Source organism: Medicago sativa, chromosome 1 (assembly GCF_051527215.1).
Source record: "Medicago sativa cultivar Bolivia chromosome 1, Bolivia_mono, whole genome shotgun sequence".
Classification (NCBI taxonomy): domain Eukaryota; kingdom Viridiplantae; phylum Streptophyta; class Magnoliopsida; order Fabales; family Fabaceae; genus Medicago; species Medicago sativa.
Window position 1 is genome coordinate 68,941,125 of NC_140749.1, and position 18,314 is coordinate 68,959,438.

The following is an 18,314-nucleotide window of genomic DNA, read 5'->3' on the forward strand; positions in this document are numbered from 1 at the left end:
ACAATTTCTCACCATTAGATTCATCTATGCACAATACACCACCCGCACTTGATTTTTTCCCCCTTTTCTCTTCCTGTTTTCTCCATCAGGAACCCATACACCAACCACCACCTCTCTCACTTCACAATACAAGCTGGCGACCCTCAACCGTCCTCCGCCGTGTTTCGAGTTCCGACCACCACATTGTTGCTTGCGAGAAATCGATGAGTGATGATACATAATAAGAAAAAGAGTGAATATGCAAGTTTATAAAGGGTCAATCATCATTTCTATATCAAACCATATAAATCAAAACATATGTTTTTTGATATTATATTTAACTTATCTTTGGTAAAATAATTTTTATCCACTCGATCTTAGGTTCATCCACCTTCTCTTTCCAAATCCCCAATACTTAATATTTATCATATTGCTTCACTTAATTAACAACAATCATCAACATGATTTCCAAGATAATTTATTGCTACAATTTTACCTCACACCTATTATTTCTTTAAGAAAATGTTCCTTCAATTTATGTGTTTTGTTTGTAGACCTCCATGGATCTGTTGATGACTGTTGTTTTAGTATGTGCGTGTCTGTCGAAGGTTTGTGTTAATTAAGCAAAATCTGTTTGCATAAATATTGATTTTAGTTGTATTACTATAGGGTCCTCTTTGTGATTTTAGTTGCAAAAAATTACTAGTGAGAGTTTGTACAGTGAAGTGAGAGAGGTCATGGTTAGTGTATGGGTTCCTGGTGGAGAAAACTGGAAGAGAGAAAGGAAAAAATCAAGTGCAGGGGGTGTATCATAGTATTATGTGCATAGACAAATCTAATGGTGAAAAAAAAGTGGTCTAAGTTGGACCAATACGTCAATTGATCCAAATTAAAATCACCCGAACTCATATTCCTTATGGTCCTTTCTTCTTTTTTTCTTTGCTGGGTGGGTTCTATTCCTTATGGTCTTATTACCACTTTTCTTATGCTCCATATTACATTACTTCATAGGACTTAGGAATATACAAAGTCTTCTTGATGATGGCATCTTTTTATTGGACCACGCTAATCAACCAAGTCACAAGTGGAATTTCGTGTGTTATCACCAAAGTGGATTGGCTTCAATATGACGTTTCATCTCTGTTAAATATATAAGGACCAAAATGATAGTAAATTGTTAGAATATATTGACCTAATTGATAATTTGTTATACAAGTCAACTTGATAGTTTAATAGAGTTAGAGACATTTTTGCAATTTTATAATCATGTGAACTTATTTGATAGCGTTCTACAAAGTCAGAGACTAATTTAATATATTATTCGTAAAATATATACAAAACGGTATTACAAGAAAAATCAAGAAGAAAAAAATCGTTTCTAACTCATAACAAGAACAGAAACATCAGCTAACTGACTTAAGTACAACCGTGATTGATTTTATTTATACTTTTTGGCTTTAGGGTTTATAATAAAATTAATAATTGGTCAAACAATCATTTTAAAATGAGATACTTGTACACAAAGCCATAAACAATCATGCCGAGTTATACCTATGCCAGAAAAATGCCCTGATGCTAGTTTGAAGGCCAAGTCTTCTAAACATACATTTGGTCGTAGCAAGGAATAAATCATGTTTTTGTTCAGCTGGATATTATTTTAGAGCGATGAACAACCATTTGATACAACTTTTATGACAACCTTCTTTTTCTCTCTCTTCTTATTGGTCAAAAACAATGGAGTGAGAAAAAGGATGAGAGAGAGTAAGAATAAAATGTGAGTATGTGAGAGAAAGTTGTCTAAGAGTTGTCACAAAATGGTTGTACAAATATCATTTCTCATTATTTTATTTGAAGAAGTTAAACTAATCTATCGAAATTGGCAACAAAGAGAATGACACTTGAAAACTTGAGAGAAGCGCTCAACGGCTCAAGTGGATATTATAAATCTATGAAAGATTCATATATTAATGTGTTGGATCTAAATATGGTTTATGATTGAACAATATGACGTATTTCAGTCCATGTAGTCGACCTGACTTAATGGAATAATGTTTGGTTGTTGTTGTCGTCGTCTTTTGGAAGCATTGACTCATTATCAACAACAACTATTATTTCATTTCATAATCAACTACCACATTTATTAATTAATGAGATAATCAACTTCTCGTGCATCGCACTGGTCCAAATACTAGTGATAATTAAAGTCAATGGAAATTTTATTTTAAAATTCAAAATAAATAGTATTCCCTCCTGTACCAAAAAAAAAAAGCATTTCCTCTCATGTCCCGTCAGTCGCTGAGGCTTTAAAGGGCTGAGGTGGGCCACGGCCCACCCCCAAAAAAATTAAATTTTTTCTATAGGGAAATTACAAAAATATCCTTAGATTATATTATTTTTCCAAAGTGGCCCACCCAGCATTCTCAGCCTTTTCCCCCTTCCTCTGTTACGTTATACACAACTTCTCAGTTCTCCCTATTTGAAAACGCGACCTACCTAAATATTTTTTCTAGCTCCGCCACTGTGTCCCGTGGTTACAAAATTGATTGTAACTATTAGAGACGTAGAAAGTAGAAGGAAAAAACACACATTCTATTTTCTCGTGATTATCATTCTTGCCATCAAGAATATAAAGAAAAGAAAATGTATAGAGTAATAGAGGAGAAGAAGATAGCCAAAATCACTAAAATAAATATACATGATGGGTTCAAATATGTTTTATTATTATTTACAGAAATTCATAGTATAGTGAGAGTCATAATATCAATGTATTAATTTCTCTAACAAATGTAAACTATGAACGAAAAAAATTATATTCAGTGTAGTGTTGAAAATTTGGAGATGTAAATAGTTTTTTTTTGCCATTGTCCAAAAAATATATAGTCTTTAACATGACTCAGATTTGTCATAACTAATGACACAGTTAGGCCCTTCGTTTGTCCCATTAAACATCTAATATAACCTAAATTTATGACCTCGTCTATATTTTGATACTTGATCAGCGGCGAAGCTAGCAAAAAATTTATGCAGGGGTCAACTATTAACAAAAAATAAAATATTTTTTCCTCAAAAAGAAAAATATTTTAAAATGAACATTAAATTTGAGGATAAAATATTTTTTTAGTCCTATAAATTATAATTTTTTAGGTTTAGCTTTTAAACAAAATTTATTCGATTTTTGTCTCGATTTTTTAAAATTTTACAAAAAAGAGTGTTTTTAGTCTTCGATTTAATCTCTATAACAAAAATTAAGGACTAAAATTAAACAAAATCTTAGGAAATTAACTTAAAAATCGCAAGTGCTATAGAGACTAAAAACAAAATAATATGAAAATTAGCTAATACATAAAAATTAACTTAGAGTAGCAACAAATGATAAAAATTGACCATAACTATTTAAAAAAGTTGTATAAAATGTGTTTCAAGAAGCCAATTTTAGCCATAATTGATTGTTTACAAAATAGAATGATAATGTCTTCTCCAATGTAAACAATTAGATTATTTGCAAGAGACTCATTGCCCATTTAATATGTTTATGACTATTGTCTTGGTAATTTTAATTGTTAAAAAAGTTTTCTCTATTTGCGATTAGAAATATTAAACCATTACAAATAAATCTATCAATCATGTAGTAATTTTTTACTTTATTATTTATGCTAATTCTCGACAACTAAACTTGTTTGGGGTATCTCAATGTTTATTATTTAAGGTAGCTAGATATAAATACGTACCAACTAATTCAGGACTAATATATTTTTTGGGGTAGCCAAGGCTACCCCTTGTATGTGAAGGGCTACGCCCTTGTACTTGATAGAATGCGCATATGATACTTGTTTGACAAAAATCAAGAGAGAATTGATAAGTTTGTTTATAACCGATGACTTTATTGTATTTGGTAAAATTAACAATTGAACTAATTTATAAATATGAAATGATATAAAAAGACATTTTAATTAATATTTAATTTTTTTTAAAGTAATATAATATTGGTAAAATTAAGAGAGCAAATGATAAACTTTAAAGTACACGTTAGTAAAAATAAGCTACAAGCTTGTGAAAAACAAAATGTTATCAAACGATTCTTTTTTATCATATAAATTTATAAACTTACATAAGTTGTAAGTTATAAACTCAAAATTTGGCATTGTCAAAACATAGTTTTAATAATTTGTTCACATAATTTTATATCATCTCTATTTGATACTTGACAAAAATTGCACATAAAATGACTTCTCTCATCCTTATTTATTAATTTTGTTAGGTCTGCAGCAATTTAACCTAATATTTTTCCTGCTCATTTGCTGCATTAGGTTAGCAGTAATTTAACCTAACAAATTCCTTCTAAAAAAATGCATCACACCAATTTCATTCATATCCTCTTGCCTTTTTTTCTGACAATTTTTTGTACACTTATTTAATACTAAAAAAATGCATCGCACCAATTTCATGCCCACCAATTTCATGCCTTTTTATCCTTATCCTTATCCTTATATTTATTAATTTTGTTAGGTCTGCAGCAATTTAACCTAATATTTTGTCGCTCTTCTGCTATATTAGGTTAGCAGTAATTTAACCTAACAAATTTCATCTAAAAAAATGCATCGCACCAATTTCATTCCTATCCTCTTGCCTTTTTGTCTTTTTTTTGACAATATTTTGTACACTTATTTAATACTAAAAAAATGAATCACACCAATTTCATGCCTCTTTTTTTTACAATATTTTGTACACTTTTTTTTTGAAGGAAATATTTTGTACACTTACTTAATACTAAAAAAATACATCGCACCAATTTCATGTCTTTTTTTTTGACAATATTTTGTACACTTTTTTTTTTGAAGGAAATATTTTGTACACTTATTTAATACTAAAAAAATGTATCGCACCAATTTCATTCCTATGTTGTTGCCTTTTTTTTTTTACAATATTTTATACACTTATTTAATACGTTTACAAACAGAATATCCTAATTTCCATGCAAACTCGGCTACCCTAATTTTATTATAATACAACCCAAAGAGAAATATTATATATGCAACCCGGGCAACGCCGGGTAAATAAGCTAGTTAGAATTTAATCTAATGTCTCACAGCTTTAGACCTCGTCTTACCTTGTGTTAGCCTGAATAATAATTTGTTCACACTAATTTTGTATCATTTTTCCTTGATAGGAGATGATAAATTCTAATCACAAAGTTGAATGCAGAACATTGAAGTGGTATTAGTTATTTTACTTGGTAAACTTTTTTCACGGTCAATCATTAGTTTTTTTTTTTGAAAGGAACGGTCAATCATTAGTTCACCATTTAATCTATGCATGTACATGTTTATCAATAAACTTTGTCAAAGATAAGAAAATATGGGGTCGGTTGATATATAAAGATTAAAGATAACAAGTTTTCACATCCCTTTCGGATTTTAACTTTTTTACTTGGAATATTGATTGTCTTTTACTACAACGGTCTGCTTAAACCATTGATATTATAAGGATTTCACAATCACTAAACTAATTAACTTTGCTTAGTAATTGACGCATTTTTGTGAGTGTGCTGCAGGAACACTCAATTATTCACTAAATTACTCCATGAATCAATTTGATACTCTTAAAATAATATTTAATTGACTAATGGCTGCATTATAATTTTCTATTTAGTACAGCAGTTGAAATTTGCATGTGGTCCAAAATGTACTGCTACATCCACTTGTTTTGATGAACAGTTACCGAGGCAACTCAAAATTTTACTTTCCGTCATCTACCAAATCACTTTTTGCAAGTTGGAATTAAACAAAGTTCATAGTAGACTTTTCAAATTTGATCAAAACCATTAAAGTGCATGCATGCACACTAAAAAATATTTTAAAATTCATGAAATATGATTATATTCTCGTTCACAATAGTAATTGACAACAAGCTTACATGAATTAAGAAAAATGAGTAAATACATGTTAGGGATGAAAGTAACAATTTATTCAATCCAAATAAAAATTATATGTAGTTCAGTTTAATTTTGGACGTCTAATAAAAAAATAAATTTGATCCTAATGAATTTAATATGGTTTAATTTAGATTAATTTTATATTATTATTAATAAAAAAATTATAATTTGTAATTTGGATATCAAAAAATCAGGTGACTAGCATCTAGGGTCAGGGTTTTGTAATTAGCAATCTAAATTACAAATTATAATTTTGCTTAAAACAAAATGTGCATGGCAAATTTTGAATTATAAATTAGAGTTTTGCTAGAAAACACCTATGAAGGTGTCTTTTAGCAATCCACACATTAAAGTTTGATTATCAACTTTTTAGTTATAACTTACTAAAAGACACATTCATAAAAATTAGTTGGTGTCTTTTAGCAAATACATACTTGCTAAAAGACACCTTCATAAAGGTGTCTTCTAGCAAAACCCTATAAATTATAATTCTTTTTGTATGTAATTTGAACAAAATGATGTATGTATGTGATCTTTATTGAAGACAACATACATCATTTATTTAATAAATCTAAAATATAAATTTTTGCTTATATTTATGATAGAATGGTGTACTTTATTAAAAAGTAGGCACAAAATTTTGAATACTTCCGCTTACTGATTTAGTACATCATTTATTGGTATTACAATCAAACTCTAACCTAAACTCCTAATTAAAGAAAAAATAAAAAAATATGTCTAAGACTTCTTGTTTTTCACAATATACATTGAAAAGAAAAATCAATGTTTCACTTGTAATCCCTCTTTACATAGATAGATTACATATCATTAGCTTGGAGACAATGATCACATCAGATAATTTTTTTGTCACATTCAAACCGAAATTACCACGTCGCAATGAAAGACTACGGTTCAATTGGCAAAAAAACAACTCATATCTTTATATCGCATAAAGATATGAATTCGAATCTCGTTGCCAATGTGAGAGAATTTCTTTACCGAGTAGTGTACACTATCAGTATATGACCCGAGGCCTGCTCAGACAGACCGTACCCAATTCCAACTCGTCTAAACTTTTAGTTGTCAAAAAAATTTGGAGTTACTATGTTTTTTTGAACTTTCTATTAGCCAAACTTTGGAAAACCCTCTCAAAACTCAGGCAATTCTATTTGATCTCCAGTCCTAATAAATATATCATACCAAAAATCCATGCCATCATCCAAGTTAGAATTATAATCTTCATGAGTACTCTCTGGAAGAATTTCATCAGGGTATTGAAGTGGCAACATTTCATTTGAGATTGTCAATGGAGAACTTGATTTCATATCAGTTGAAGTTTCATCCAATGCTGCTGCTTCTGACCAAAAACTCTCATCAATTACAGCCATTGTCTCCTCCATGGACTCAATGTCTTCACTTTTTATATCCTTTCTTTCACCAATAGTGACAGATGAAAAATCACTAGAACTTGTAGTGCATGCAGATGCTGATTCTGATTGTGTTATTGTGCTTGAATTTGAATCAGAACGTTTGATTTTTGGTTTTGAGATCACCCTTTTCTTTGTTTCCGAGTTTGTTTGGTTTAGCTTCTTCTTCAAATGTGTGTGCCACACATTTTTTATTTCATTGTCCGTTCTTCCTGGTAATTTTGCTGCAATTGCCGACCACCTAGAAATAATAATTCAATTAATTAACTTTTTCAAAAAACATTATTATTAACTCGAATACATTAATGATTATTTTACGATCGTCCCAGAGAGAATTTAAACTGTCAATTTGAGATTAAAATGTACAAGTGTAACACCTCGTGAAGGATCAAATTGATTCATTAATATATATATATATATAGTCATATACCAAATATTTCCACGAGATTCGCGTTCAGTTTTGTTTATTGCAATGAATCAGAAAACAACAAAATTTGATACTGTCTTAAGAGATTACACTGACAGAGTGAATCTTATGAATATTGCATGTGCCATAAACTGCCACCCTAAGGCACATCACAGATCTAATCAAGATTCTTGAAGTTGCAACTCACATTTTTTTATAATAATTATTTACTTGTCTAATGTTATTATTATAGATTAACTTTTCTATATTTCCACTAGTGACTACTTAATCATACTGTTTTGTATTATTTCATGATGGTACATAATTAATTATAGGTTTATAGCTTCATGTGTCGTCTTATGGGTGCATTTTTTGGATACATCAATTTTTCCTTTACTTTTTATATTACCACTTGCACCTAAGGTGGGATCATACCTAGTTTTTAAAGTAGAATTAAAGGCACTGTATTATAACGACATCCATTATATTTAGTATACACAACCTTTTGATTTTAATTTTGTTCCAACTTGACAATTGATAATGCATATGGTCCCTAGTCCCCACCACTTTAATCTTGTTTATCAATTAGAGAAAAAGAAAAGATGGATGAATCCAAATCCATTTCTTACTTAAATAAATATACAATCACGAATCAAACATTTATATTATCATAAACAGAACATGTTGATTAGGACAAGCAATCATGTAAATTAAAAATTGGACTTGATATGCTTTTTGTAGAGAAGATATTAACATGAATTAATACCTGTTTCCAAGCATTTCATGTAGCTTAATGATATTTTCCTCTTCTTCATTTGTGAAATTTCCTCTCTTGATATCTGGTCTCAAATAGTTAATCCACCTAAGTCTGCAGCTTTTCCCACACCTTAACAAGCCTGAGAAAATTGATAAAAAAAAATTAGTACACATAACATTACCAAATCATATCAATTTTTTTATATAAAGTTAAAAAATGCAAGAAACTTTGTGAGCTATGAAGTTCATGGTACTTAATGGTGCTAACTATAAGATGGGGTAGTCTTGTCAAAGAAATGTCACAAGTTTGATGTTTGTTAAGTCAAAACTAGTTAAGATTATTAGGGAGATTGGTGAATCGCTAAGAGGAAGACGCTAAATCTCTGCCTAAAACCTTAAGATGTTAGATATTATGAATCACCTCTTTTATATATCTAACACTTTTCACATTCAGAGTCGAGGTGAAACTAAATCATTCACACTTAAACTATACAAAAGATCTCATACAAAATTGCACTATTGTAAAAAATTGATGGAAAATAGATGTGTGAAATTTCCCATATATTACTTGAAAGATTTTTTAACCTATGTTACTTGAAAGATTTTTCTTAAAATATAGATAGATGGATTGCAAGTACCTGCTAGCTTTGGGAGGGCACGCCAATTGCCATGGCCATGTTTTTGGATGTAAGATGTAAGGATTTCATCTTCCTCAAGAGACCAAGGACCCCTCTTCAATCCCATCTTTTCACAACAAGGAGCTCTTACCATCTTTAAGGTCTTGTGTTTTTTTATGGAAACAACAATATATGGAAGAAGAATGCACTATTAGTATATGCTATAGTATCACTCTTCTTAGTTTAACTAGCTCTTGATATTCTCTCTCCTTCTTGAACTTCATTTCCAAAGACATATGTTGGCTATTTATCCTTGGATATTCCGCACGCCATGACTTGAATAGTCCAAAGAAAACAAAAAAATAAACATTTTCCTATTCAAACTTTTTAGCAGTTTCCGCGAAGGAGGAACCTCTCAAACACACACAAAAAGGAAAGGTAAAGAAATTAATTAATTAACAAATATTAGGAATCACTTCTAGGATTAATATTTTGGGTCTTGGTAACAAATGTCTCTAGACCACTTGTTAAAGATTCAAATGAAAATAAATTAATTGATTAATTAATTAACAAATATCAGTAATCACTTCTTCGATTAATATTTTCACTTGATTTGAACTTAAGGCCTACGACTCATTATCACTTGGTTTAAATTAGTTGAGCAACTCAACTCCTCAATTAATAGTTTGTTTGTTTTAAGGAGAGAGGAAAAAAAAATTACAATAGAGACTTGTGAGTTAAGAGATTTAGTGTATGTTTGTTTTTACAAAACTTAACAATATTTATTGATTCAAATTGATAGAGTACATCGATTAAATATAAATTCAAAATTGTTAAAATAAAAAAGGATGAATATGCAAACAAACTCACAGCATCCATGTTAATAGCATAAAACAGTAGAGTATATATGTCTACAAATTCGAGTCATCAAAATACTCATGTTTCCAGATCTGCAACGTTGACGACGTAAAAGTCATTGATTGAATCTGCACTTGATCAAAGTTAATATTTCAACCTGAATCAAATAAACACTGCACTAAGATGACAAATAAAAAACACACAACACAAAGAGAGGAAATCAAAATAAACAAAGTCGTGCTAGACAACGAAATCACAAATTCAACGAAAGAAAACTGAAAATATGTGAAAAATCACTTATTTAACTAAAAGAGAAAGAAAAACAATTCGATGATTTCGGGTCAAAATTGACCATAAATCACCCCACTTTGGTAGATCAAGAAGAAGAAATGCTGCGACGGTTAGGATTTGGGAAAAGTGAGAGAGAAAAAATTAGTGCATGTTTGTTGTATTCCACTTTTAGAGGGGCCAAAATTAATCCAAGTAGAATTGATTTTGACATATTAGATTGATTTCGAATACAATTGATTTTACTTTCAAAATTGATTATAGTTAAAGTTAAAATTTTTAGCTTTTAATTCAAGAATTGATTCTTGTCAAAAAAAAAAATTTCAAGAATTGATTTTTTTTCAATTCACTTTATATAAATGAATTTGAATACAAATAGTTTTATCTTCAACTCGTATTTAATATGAATCAATTTTACTAAATCAATTTTTTCTCAAAATCAATTCTTATAGGGCGGAATGAAACATACACTTAGGGGGATGTATTGGATTAGGATTCTAAGAGATTTTAAAAGACTTTTTAATTATGAAAAAGTCTTGTGGTATTCAATCAAGACTCGTTGCAATTTAAAAAAAAGTCTTGTGGTATTCAATCAAGATTCTTTGTCCTTCTCGGAGTTGCCGATTCAAGTTTGGAAGAGGATAGTGAGAATTCAAAGAGAATTTCTTTGGGGAGGAGTGGGTGGAGGGAAGAAAATTAGTTGGGTGAGATGAAAAACGGTATGTCAACAAAAGAAAAATGGTGGTATTGGGATTAAAGATGTGAGGGTGATGAATGTGAGTTTATTGGCCAAATGGAGATGGAGGTTATTAGATGGGGATAATGCTTTATGGAAGGATGTGCTCGAAGAAAAATATGGTCCTTGCAAGGGGTGTATGTTGGATGGTGATGCTCCATCTTGGCCGAGATTCACCTCGGTGTGGTGGAAGGAGTTGGTAAAGTTAGATAATTTTGGTGATGTTGGTTGGTTTAAGGGTGAGATAGTGCGTAAGGTGGGGAATGGTTTGAAAACGAGCTTTTGGAAGGACAAATGGTGCCAACGGGGGAGCTTTGCTCATTTATATCCGAGACTTTACTCGATTTCTAACCAAAAGGAGGCTTTGGTGGGGGAGATAGGAGAGGTTTTGGAGGGGGGTTGGAGATGGAATTTCCTATGGAGACGAAGGTTGTTTGTGTGGGAAGAAGAGTTACTTATTAGTCTCATGGAGGATGTGGAGGGTATACGGTGGTCTAATGAGGAGGATGTGTGGCGATGGAATCTAGAAGAAAAGGGTTGTTACTCGGTGCAATCGGCATATTTAAAGTTGGAAGCCTTAGTTTTAGGTGAAGAGGTTTGGGATGAAGGTGAGAAGAGAGTGTTTGATGATATGTGGAAGAGCTCGGCACCGTCCAAAGTGGTAGCTTTTGGATGGAGAATGTTTCTTAATCGTATCCAGACTAGAGATAACCTAGCTTTGAGGAACGTGCTACCGTTGGAGGTCTCCCCGTTGTGTGTCATGTGTAATCTAAAGAAGGAATCAGTGCTACATCTCTTTTTACATTGTGAGGTTGCGTGTGCGGTCTGGTCCAAATTAATGGCGTGGTTGAATTGTTGGTTTGTAACCCCTCCAAACTTCTTTGTCCATTGGGAATGTTGGAGTATAGGAGGTAATTCAAAAAAGGAAACCAAAGGTTTTTGGCTAATTTGGCACACTACAATTTGGGTGTTATGGAATAGGCGAAATGAGAAGATTTTCAAGGGGAGAAATTTTGAGGTGGATGAATTGGTGGAGGAGATTAAAGTGCTGTCATGGCGTTGGATGTTAGAAAGATTGCACAATCCGCCTTGTCTTTTTTATGAATGGATTTGGAATCCGAGGTTTTGTCTTAACCGTTAAGGAGCTAGCAGGGTTGTGTTCTTGGTCTGGGAATGCAGTTGTTGTTCGAGGATGTCCTGTTTTGGCTTTAAGACAACCTTTTCTGCTTGTATCATGCTACTGCTGTGGTTTGTAGCTGCCTGTGTTTTTACTGCCTTGTGATATCAGCTTTTGGGATTCTTCTTTTGTGTTGGGCTTGCTGCTATTTTCGCCCTGGGAGTTTTTTCTGTGGCGGGTCTGGTGGTTTCTTGCTCTAGGCCTTTTGCTTTTTGCTTAGGTGGGGCAGCTGGGTGTTTTTTTCGGGTGGGAAGTCTTTGGTGTTGATGTGTTGACGCATGTGTATGCATGCGAGTTGTCATATGTATATGCATGCGTCAATTCTAGGTGGTTTCCTTTGTTTTAGGGGTGGTTTTTTAAGGGGTTTTTGATCGAGCCACGTTTATATGGCAACCGATTTCCCCTTTTTATTGTATTTTTTTTCCACCCAAGCTTGTTAGTGCGCCTTGCACGGGCTTGTTGGTTAATAATATTTGCCATTTTAAAAAAAAAAAAACAAGATTCTTTGTCATTTTAAAAAAATCTTGAGGTATTCAATCAAAACTTTTCATCACTTAAAAAAAATCTCATGGTATTCAAAATCATTCAAATTTCAAAGGATTGTTTAATAAATTAGATTTTGATGGATTTTGTGGGATTTTCTAGTGAAATTTTAACAAGAAAAAGTTTTGATTGAAGACATAAGATTTCTTGGGATTGTTTTTCTTTAAAAGTCTACTATCTCTTTCTTATCCCTTCTTCCTTCTCTCTTCTCCCTTCTCTCTCTCCTCTCTTTTCCCCCTCTTCTCTCTCTCCCTTCTCTCTTCGTCTCTATCCCTTCTCCCATCTTTCTCTCTCTCCTCTCTTTTCTCCCTTCTCTCTCTCATCTCTCTCTCTTCTCCCTCTCTCCTCTCTTTTCTCCCTTCTCTCCCTCCTCTCTTTCCCTCTCTCTATCTCTCATAAAAATAAAAGAGAAATGCTAGGGTCACACCCACTAACACTCTCTTTTAACACACCAAATCAGAATTGGACGCGTGTCTCACTTTTTTTATTTCAATCAACCTGTAACCTGTTCAGCCTGTTTCTAAACATTTTGATTTTTTTTTAATAATTAAAAAAAATTCTCTGAGAAACACAGTCTTCTTCAATTTCCATTTTTTTCTCTGAGATGAACTATGTTTGTTTTTCTCTGAGCCGCTGTTGTTGTCTTTCTTTATATAAAAACTAAAATCAAATTACATTAGAGTTTATTAAGAAATGAAACCCGTAGATTAACTTCTAAAAAATGAATAATGTTGATAATACATAACAACATGCTCATTCCTGTTAGGTGAAATTGATATAAATTCCATCAAATTATTTGGATAATCTTTGGCCCGTTTTAAATTTTGGTCAATTACCATGTCTTCCTCCTTTTTCCCACAATCCTAAACTCCATCACTGCTATTATCACTATTTTATTCAAAGCATGGTGATGAAAAAGAAAAATCGAGACTGAACATGAGAATTGGAATTGAAACCGCAAATTCGGGTTTCAGGAGAAAGAAACTCCAATCATTATACCCATCTGGGTTGATAGAGGATAACGTTTTTTTTACAAAGGAGAACTTGTGATGAAAAGATTGTGTTTTGGGGAGATTAAGCAAAGGTTTAACACGTTACAGGTTGATTGAAACAAAAAAGTGGGACACATGTCCAATTCTTATTGGGTGTGTTAAAAGAGAGTGTTAGTGGGTGTGACCCTAGCATTTCTCAAAATAAAATAAAAAATAAGAGTATGTATTGAAAATATTATGATATAAAGTGTGTTGTAATCATTTCTTTTCAATGAGTCCTTAAAATTCATAAAAAAAAAAAATTAAATCTTATAAATCCATAAAATCCTTTAAAATCTTATGATATAAATCCATTGAAATCCAAATTGAAAATCCTAATAGTCTTTTAAAATCATGAAAGTCATTAAAATCCTACAAAATCTTTTAAAATCTTTGAAACTTTTTAAGCAAAAATTGTCCTTTAAAATCCTAATCCAATACACCCCTTAATGTGAATGTGACATTGTTGAATGATTACAGAAACATAATTCTGGCACCTCAGTAGTATAATTGGTCAACCCAATATTTGGAAACGTTTATTTGTATGTTTTTATGCGTCTACTTGAGTAAGTGTATAAGCTAAAAGACGAGTAATACTACAAAGTAATATCATTATTTAGAAGAAGAAAAATACTTGAATAGTCTTATTTTATAGGAGATGCTTGAATAATGTTTTGAAAACTATGAGCAGACAGATAATTGGGCTCATTGCATTTTTCTTATTTTTGTGTCACTACCATTAAATCCGACGAAAGCCCCTAAAAAAATAAATTAAATCCGAGGAAAGATGAGTTTTAAAAATATATGAGGCGTCGTCCCAATTGAACAAATAGTACGGTCTCATTATCTCATATGTGTAATTTTTAGGGCGGGGGCCTTATATATGTTCAATTTTTATTGGATATCAAAATAGAAGTGACGTCAAAAATAATTGGGAACAAATCATAGTGACGAAGAGAAAAGATAAAGAACAAAGAAGTTAGGGTTCTAATGGAATGTGTAGTCTTAACAATATAATAAAGCAATAGAAATGTAAATATACTAAAGCGAAAACAAAAAAAAGTGTAGTCTTAACAATATAATAAAGCAATAGAAATGTAAATATACTAAAGCGAAAACAAAAAAAACTACCCTCAATAGAATAAACTTTCTAACATATCCCCTCAAATTTTTGATGCACTCTGGTAAATTAACGGAGAACATCAAAAGTTTGTTAATCATGACATAAAACCGTTTAATGGAAATTGTTTTTGAACAAGTTAATAATTCTGCATGGCGGAAGGAACAAACATCGAACTAAATGTGTCATAATAAAGGTGATGTCGTGTAAGATGATTTTTGAGAATTTTGGTAAAGATCAACAAATAGAAAAATAAAATGAGAAAAAGATTTAATTTGAATTGATAAAATTGAGGAAGTTGATGCAATGAGTGTAGGATGCACCCTGTGTAGTGATTCTAAGGTATAACTAAAACCAACTTCTAATTATTCATAATTAACTAGTAGTAAACAAATCTTAGACATTGAACTAACTCTATTTATTTGTAACCAAAAAAAAAAACTAACTCTATTTAATCCAATTATACATCTTATAGTAGCTCTCTGCAATCCAACTACGGATTAGCATTACCAACCTGAGATGAACAATACAATCCAGAAAAATACAATGTTAGACCCTTCTTATGCTCTATAGGATTTTAATTTTATATTGTACTTTTGGCTTCTTAAAAAAAATTATCATAGAATAAAAAGCGTACAATAAAGCCAATAATGGCTCAAAGAAGCATACTACCAAAATAATTGGAGTGCATGGAAAATTTCAACAAATATTTGATATCATAAATCATTTTAATATGCTTAGTATATCTTACCTTTCAACAAGTTTCAACTATAATTGATCCAACTAGAACGGTGACAATCAATTTTAATATGCTTAGTATATCTTACATTTGACTCTCTCTCACCTTACTCTCGTATACTCCTACTAGGCATGAGGAAACTAATATTTGATCTTTTCATAAAAAAATAAATGCAGGGCCTGAAAATATATTTAAAAGATTAAAGGCTTGATTTAAATGGACTTTTGGTCTTCATATTTTTTAAACAAATTAAAATTTTGATCCTCATATTTTAAAAGTTAGTTTTTGGTCCCTATTTTTTTTTTGGTTCATCGTATCCTTTTTAGACCATTTTTTATGATGCTGTTCATTCATTTTTGACATAACAACACTTATTAATTATATTTTTGTTGACATTGATATTCAGTATGATCTAATAAACATTATCACATTATAAAATATCTAAAAATGATACGAGAGATTAAAATTCAGAAGAAATAAAATGTTAAACAGGGAAACCAAAAGGCCGGTTTTTAAAATAGGGGTCCAAAGCTCAATATTTTTTTTAAAAGAGGAGCAAAAAGAGTATTAAGTTAATATTAAATTGGTGTATTATATAACTTATATTTAAAAAAATAAGTTCTTTATGCAAAAAGAGAAAATGAAATTCTTTAATTTTTTTATTAAATATCTATGTACTATAAACAAATCAACTTTCTATAGTTTGTCAACCAAACTGGTTTCGTATGTAGGTCTTATCTACTTAGTCAATGAATATTTTCATTAATAGTTCCAAGACAAAATAAAAACAGGTCTTAGATTTATAATAAACAGTTGGATAGTTTTGTTCTTAATTAAAGCGAGTGGATAACTATCCAAAAAACAAACTACAAACAGGTTGATTAATTAGCCAATTATTGACATATTTAGATATGATTTACAAATGCTCACTACTGAAAAAATTGAAATAACGACAGAAAATATAGATGAAAAAAATAAAATTGATCATAAAAGCTTTCGTTCACTACAATATTTTTCGTCGAAGTTTTATTCCTTTGTATGAAAGCTTATTGGTGATTTTCAAAGAACACCAAATGGGTTATATCATTTCATGGTGTGATGGATCTGCAAATTTTTAGGTCGATCGAGCTGAATTTTTAGTTCGTCCCCATTAACCGCTTGAGCATCGATCCAGAAATAATCAATTTTAGTCTTTATTGATAATCTCTGGTCAATTTCCTATTGTAGTACCCTTCATACCCTAAGGGGAAGTCGAATCCCCGTTGCCTTCTTAAAAGAGAGATGTCCTAAACCACTAGACGATGGGGGCATACTTGCCCGACCTCCATTCTCCTAACAACAATTGAAAAATGTTGCTTAAAAGAATAGGGGATGTTTTCCAACCATCTCATGTGTGAGTGTTGCCTATCATCTAAGAAAACAATGTTAGAAATTTTTTAATAAATTTGGAGCATTTACCAGCTATTGCAAAAAACAATCGGTTCTTTCACTTGAAAATTGTGTCCTACTCCGTATTATGTTTTAGGGAACAATTTTATGATGTTGCAAAAAACATATATGGCAAGAGGTAAACTTTTAGGCCGGTTTATACATGTTGCACAAAAAAGTGTTGTCAGAGACAAAAAGATTTTGAAGTGGTTGCTAATTATGTGAAGAGTTTATGTTGAATGAGATAAGACTTAAGCATGCAATTATAAGTAGAGATCATCATCATCTTACAAATCGATTTTGTAAAGTTGAATAAGACTCAACCCGATCAAAATTTTAATATTTTATTGAAACATATTCAAGATTCGTTGAATAATCTTCTATAAACCGCAATTATCAGACTACTCAGATCTCACTTCAGATGTCTAGTCTTCGTGTTACATTTGTTGCTAACCAAGTCCCATTCATTGAATTAGGATGAGATTTGAAACTACACACTAGACTTCAATGGTGTGTCGTCAATTTTAGTCATTTTTAAAATGTTGAAAATTCCAACAAAAAAAATGGATTAATAATGTATGTGAACGTGTCATAGTTGGTTTTGTAATCTGCTTTGCCTAATAATAATATACACAGTGGCAACACAAAGAGAAGGACTTGCACTCGTGGATTGTTTCAGTCAGCCACTTGTGCACTCACGTGCTTTGATTTTGCAAGATATGATGATGCCAAGTCGCATCGTGCAACTCGTTTTTAACTCACGTTTCGTGCTGATTCTCTTTGAACTAGGACAGAGACAAGTACAGTACGAAATAATATAATTTATTTATAAGGTGAGATTTAAGCATATAAACGTGTTTGTAGCAGGCTTTACTAGATACAGTTAAAACTCTATAAATTAATAATGTCAGGATCGGAGAAATTTATTAATTTAGAGAGTTATTAATTTATCGATAAATTAATAATTATTAATTTAAAGAGTTTTTAAGTAATTATACTGTACATACCAAACAAAAAGTCAAATTAGTCTATGCCTCTTAGAATTACATTGCAGCGAACCTTGGGACTCAACGTAAATTAGTAACTACGGTGTTCATATGCATTGGAAATCAATAATGACTTTTGAAGTACAGTAAATGTAAACAAAAGGAACAAATGTGTTCAATATATTCTTAATATATTTTTTCTCAGTTTCTATGAATTATTAATTTATGATTTTCTTGGGACCGAAAATTATAAAGGGATCTCCCGAAAAATTATTATCTTATTATTTTATC

At 31.1% G+C, this 18,314-nt stretch overlaps 1 protein-coding gene and 1 pseudogene across 1 annotated transcript; both read right to left on the reverse strand.

Annotated features, from left to right (window-relative positions):
* Positions 1–6,526: 6,526 nt before the first annotated feature.
* On the reverse strand, positions 6,527–9,392 carry LOC146956770 (transcription factor MYB14-like). The gene is made up of 3 exons (XM_085731367.1): positions 9,139–9,392; positions 8,511–8,640; positions 6,527–7,579 (listed from the first exon to the last, which is right to left on the reverse strand). The coding sequence occupies exons 1-3, from the start codon at positions 9,269–9,271 to the stop codon at positions 7,060–7,062; spliced, it is 783 nt and encodes a 260-aa protein (XP_085587493.1). The 5' UTR covers positions 9,272–9,392; the 3' UTR covers positions 6,527–7,059.
* Positions 9,393–16,802: 7,410 nt separating this feature from the next.
* LOC146956771 (uncharacterized) lies at positions 16,803–17,000 on the reverse strand (annotated as a pseudogene).
* Between the last annotated feature and the right edge of the window lie 1,314 nt (positions 17,001–18,314).

Bases quoted from the DNA above. Each gene is read 5' to 3' on its own strand.
- LOC146956770 (XM_085731367.1), bottom strand. From the start codon at position 9,271: ATGGTAAGAGCTCCTTGTTGTGAAAAGATGGGATTGAAGAGGGGTCCT. The intron at 8,641-9,138 runs GTACTTGCAATC...CAATTTTCTCAG, and splicing joins TGCCCTCCCAAAGCTAGCAG to GCTTGTTAAGGTGTGGGAAA. The intron at 7,580-8,510 runs GTATTAATTCAT...TATTATTTCTAG, and splicing joins CATGAAATGCTTGGAAACAG to GTGGTCGGCAATTGCAGCAA.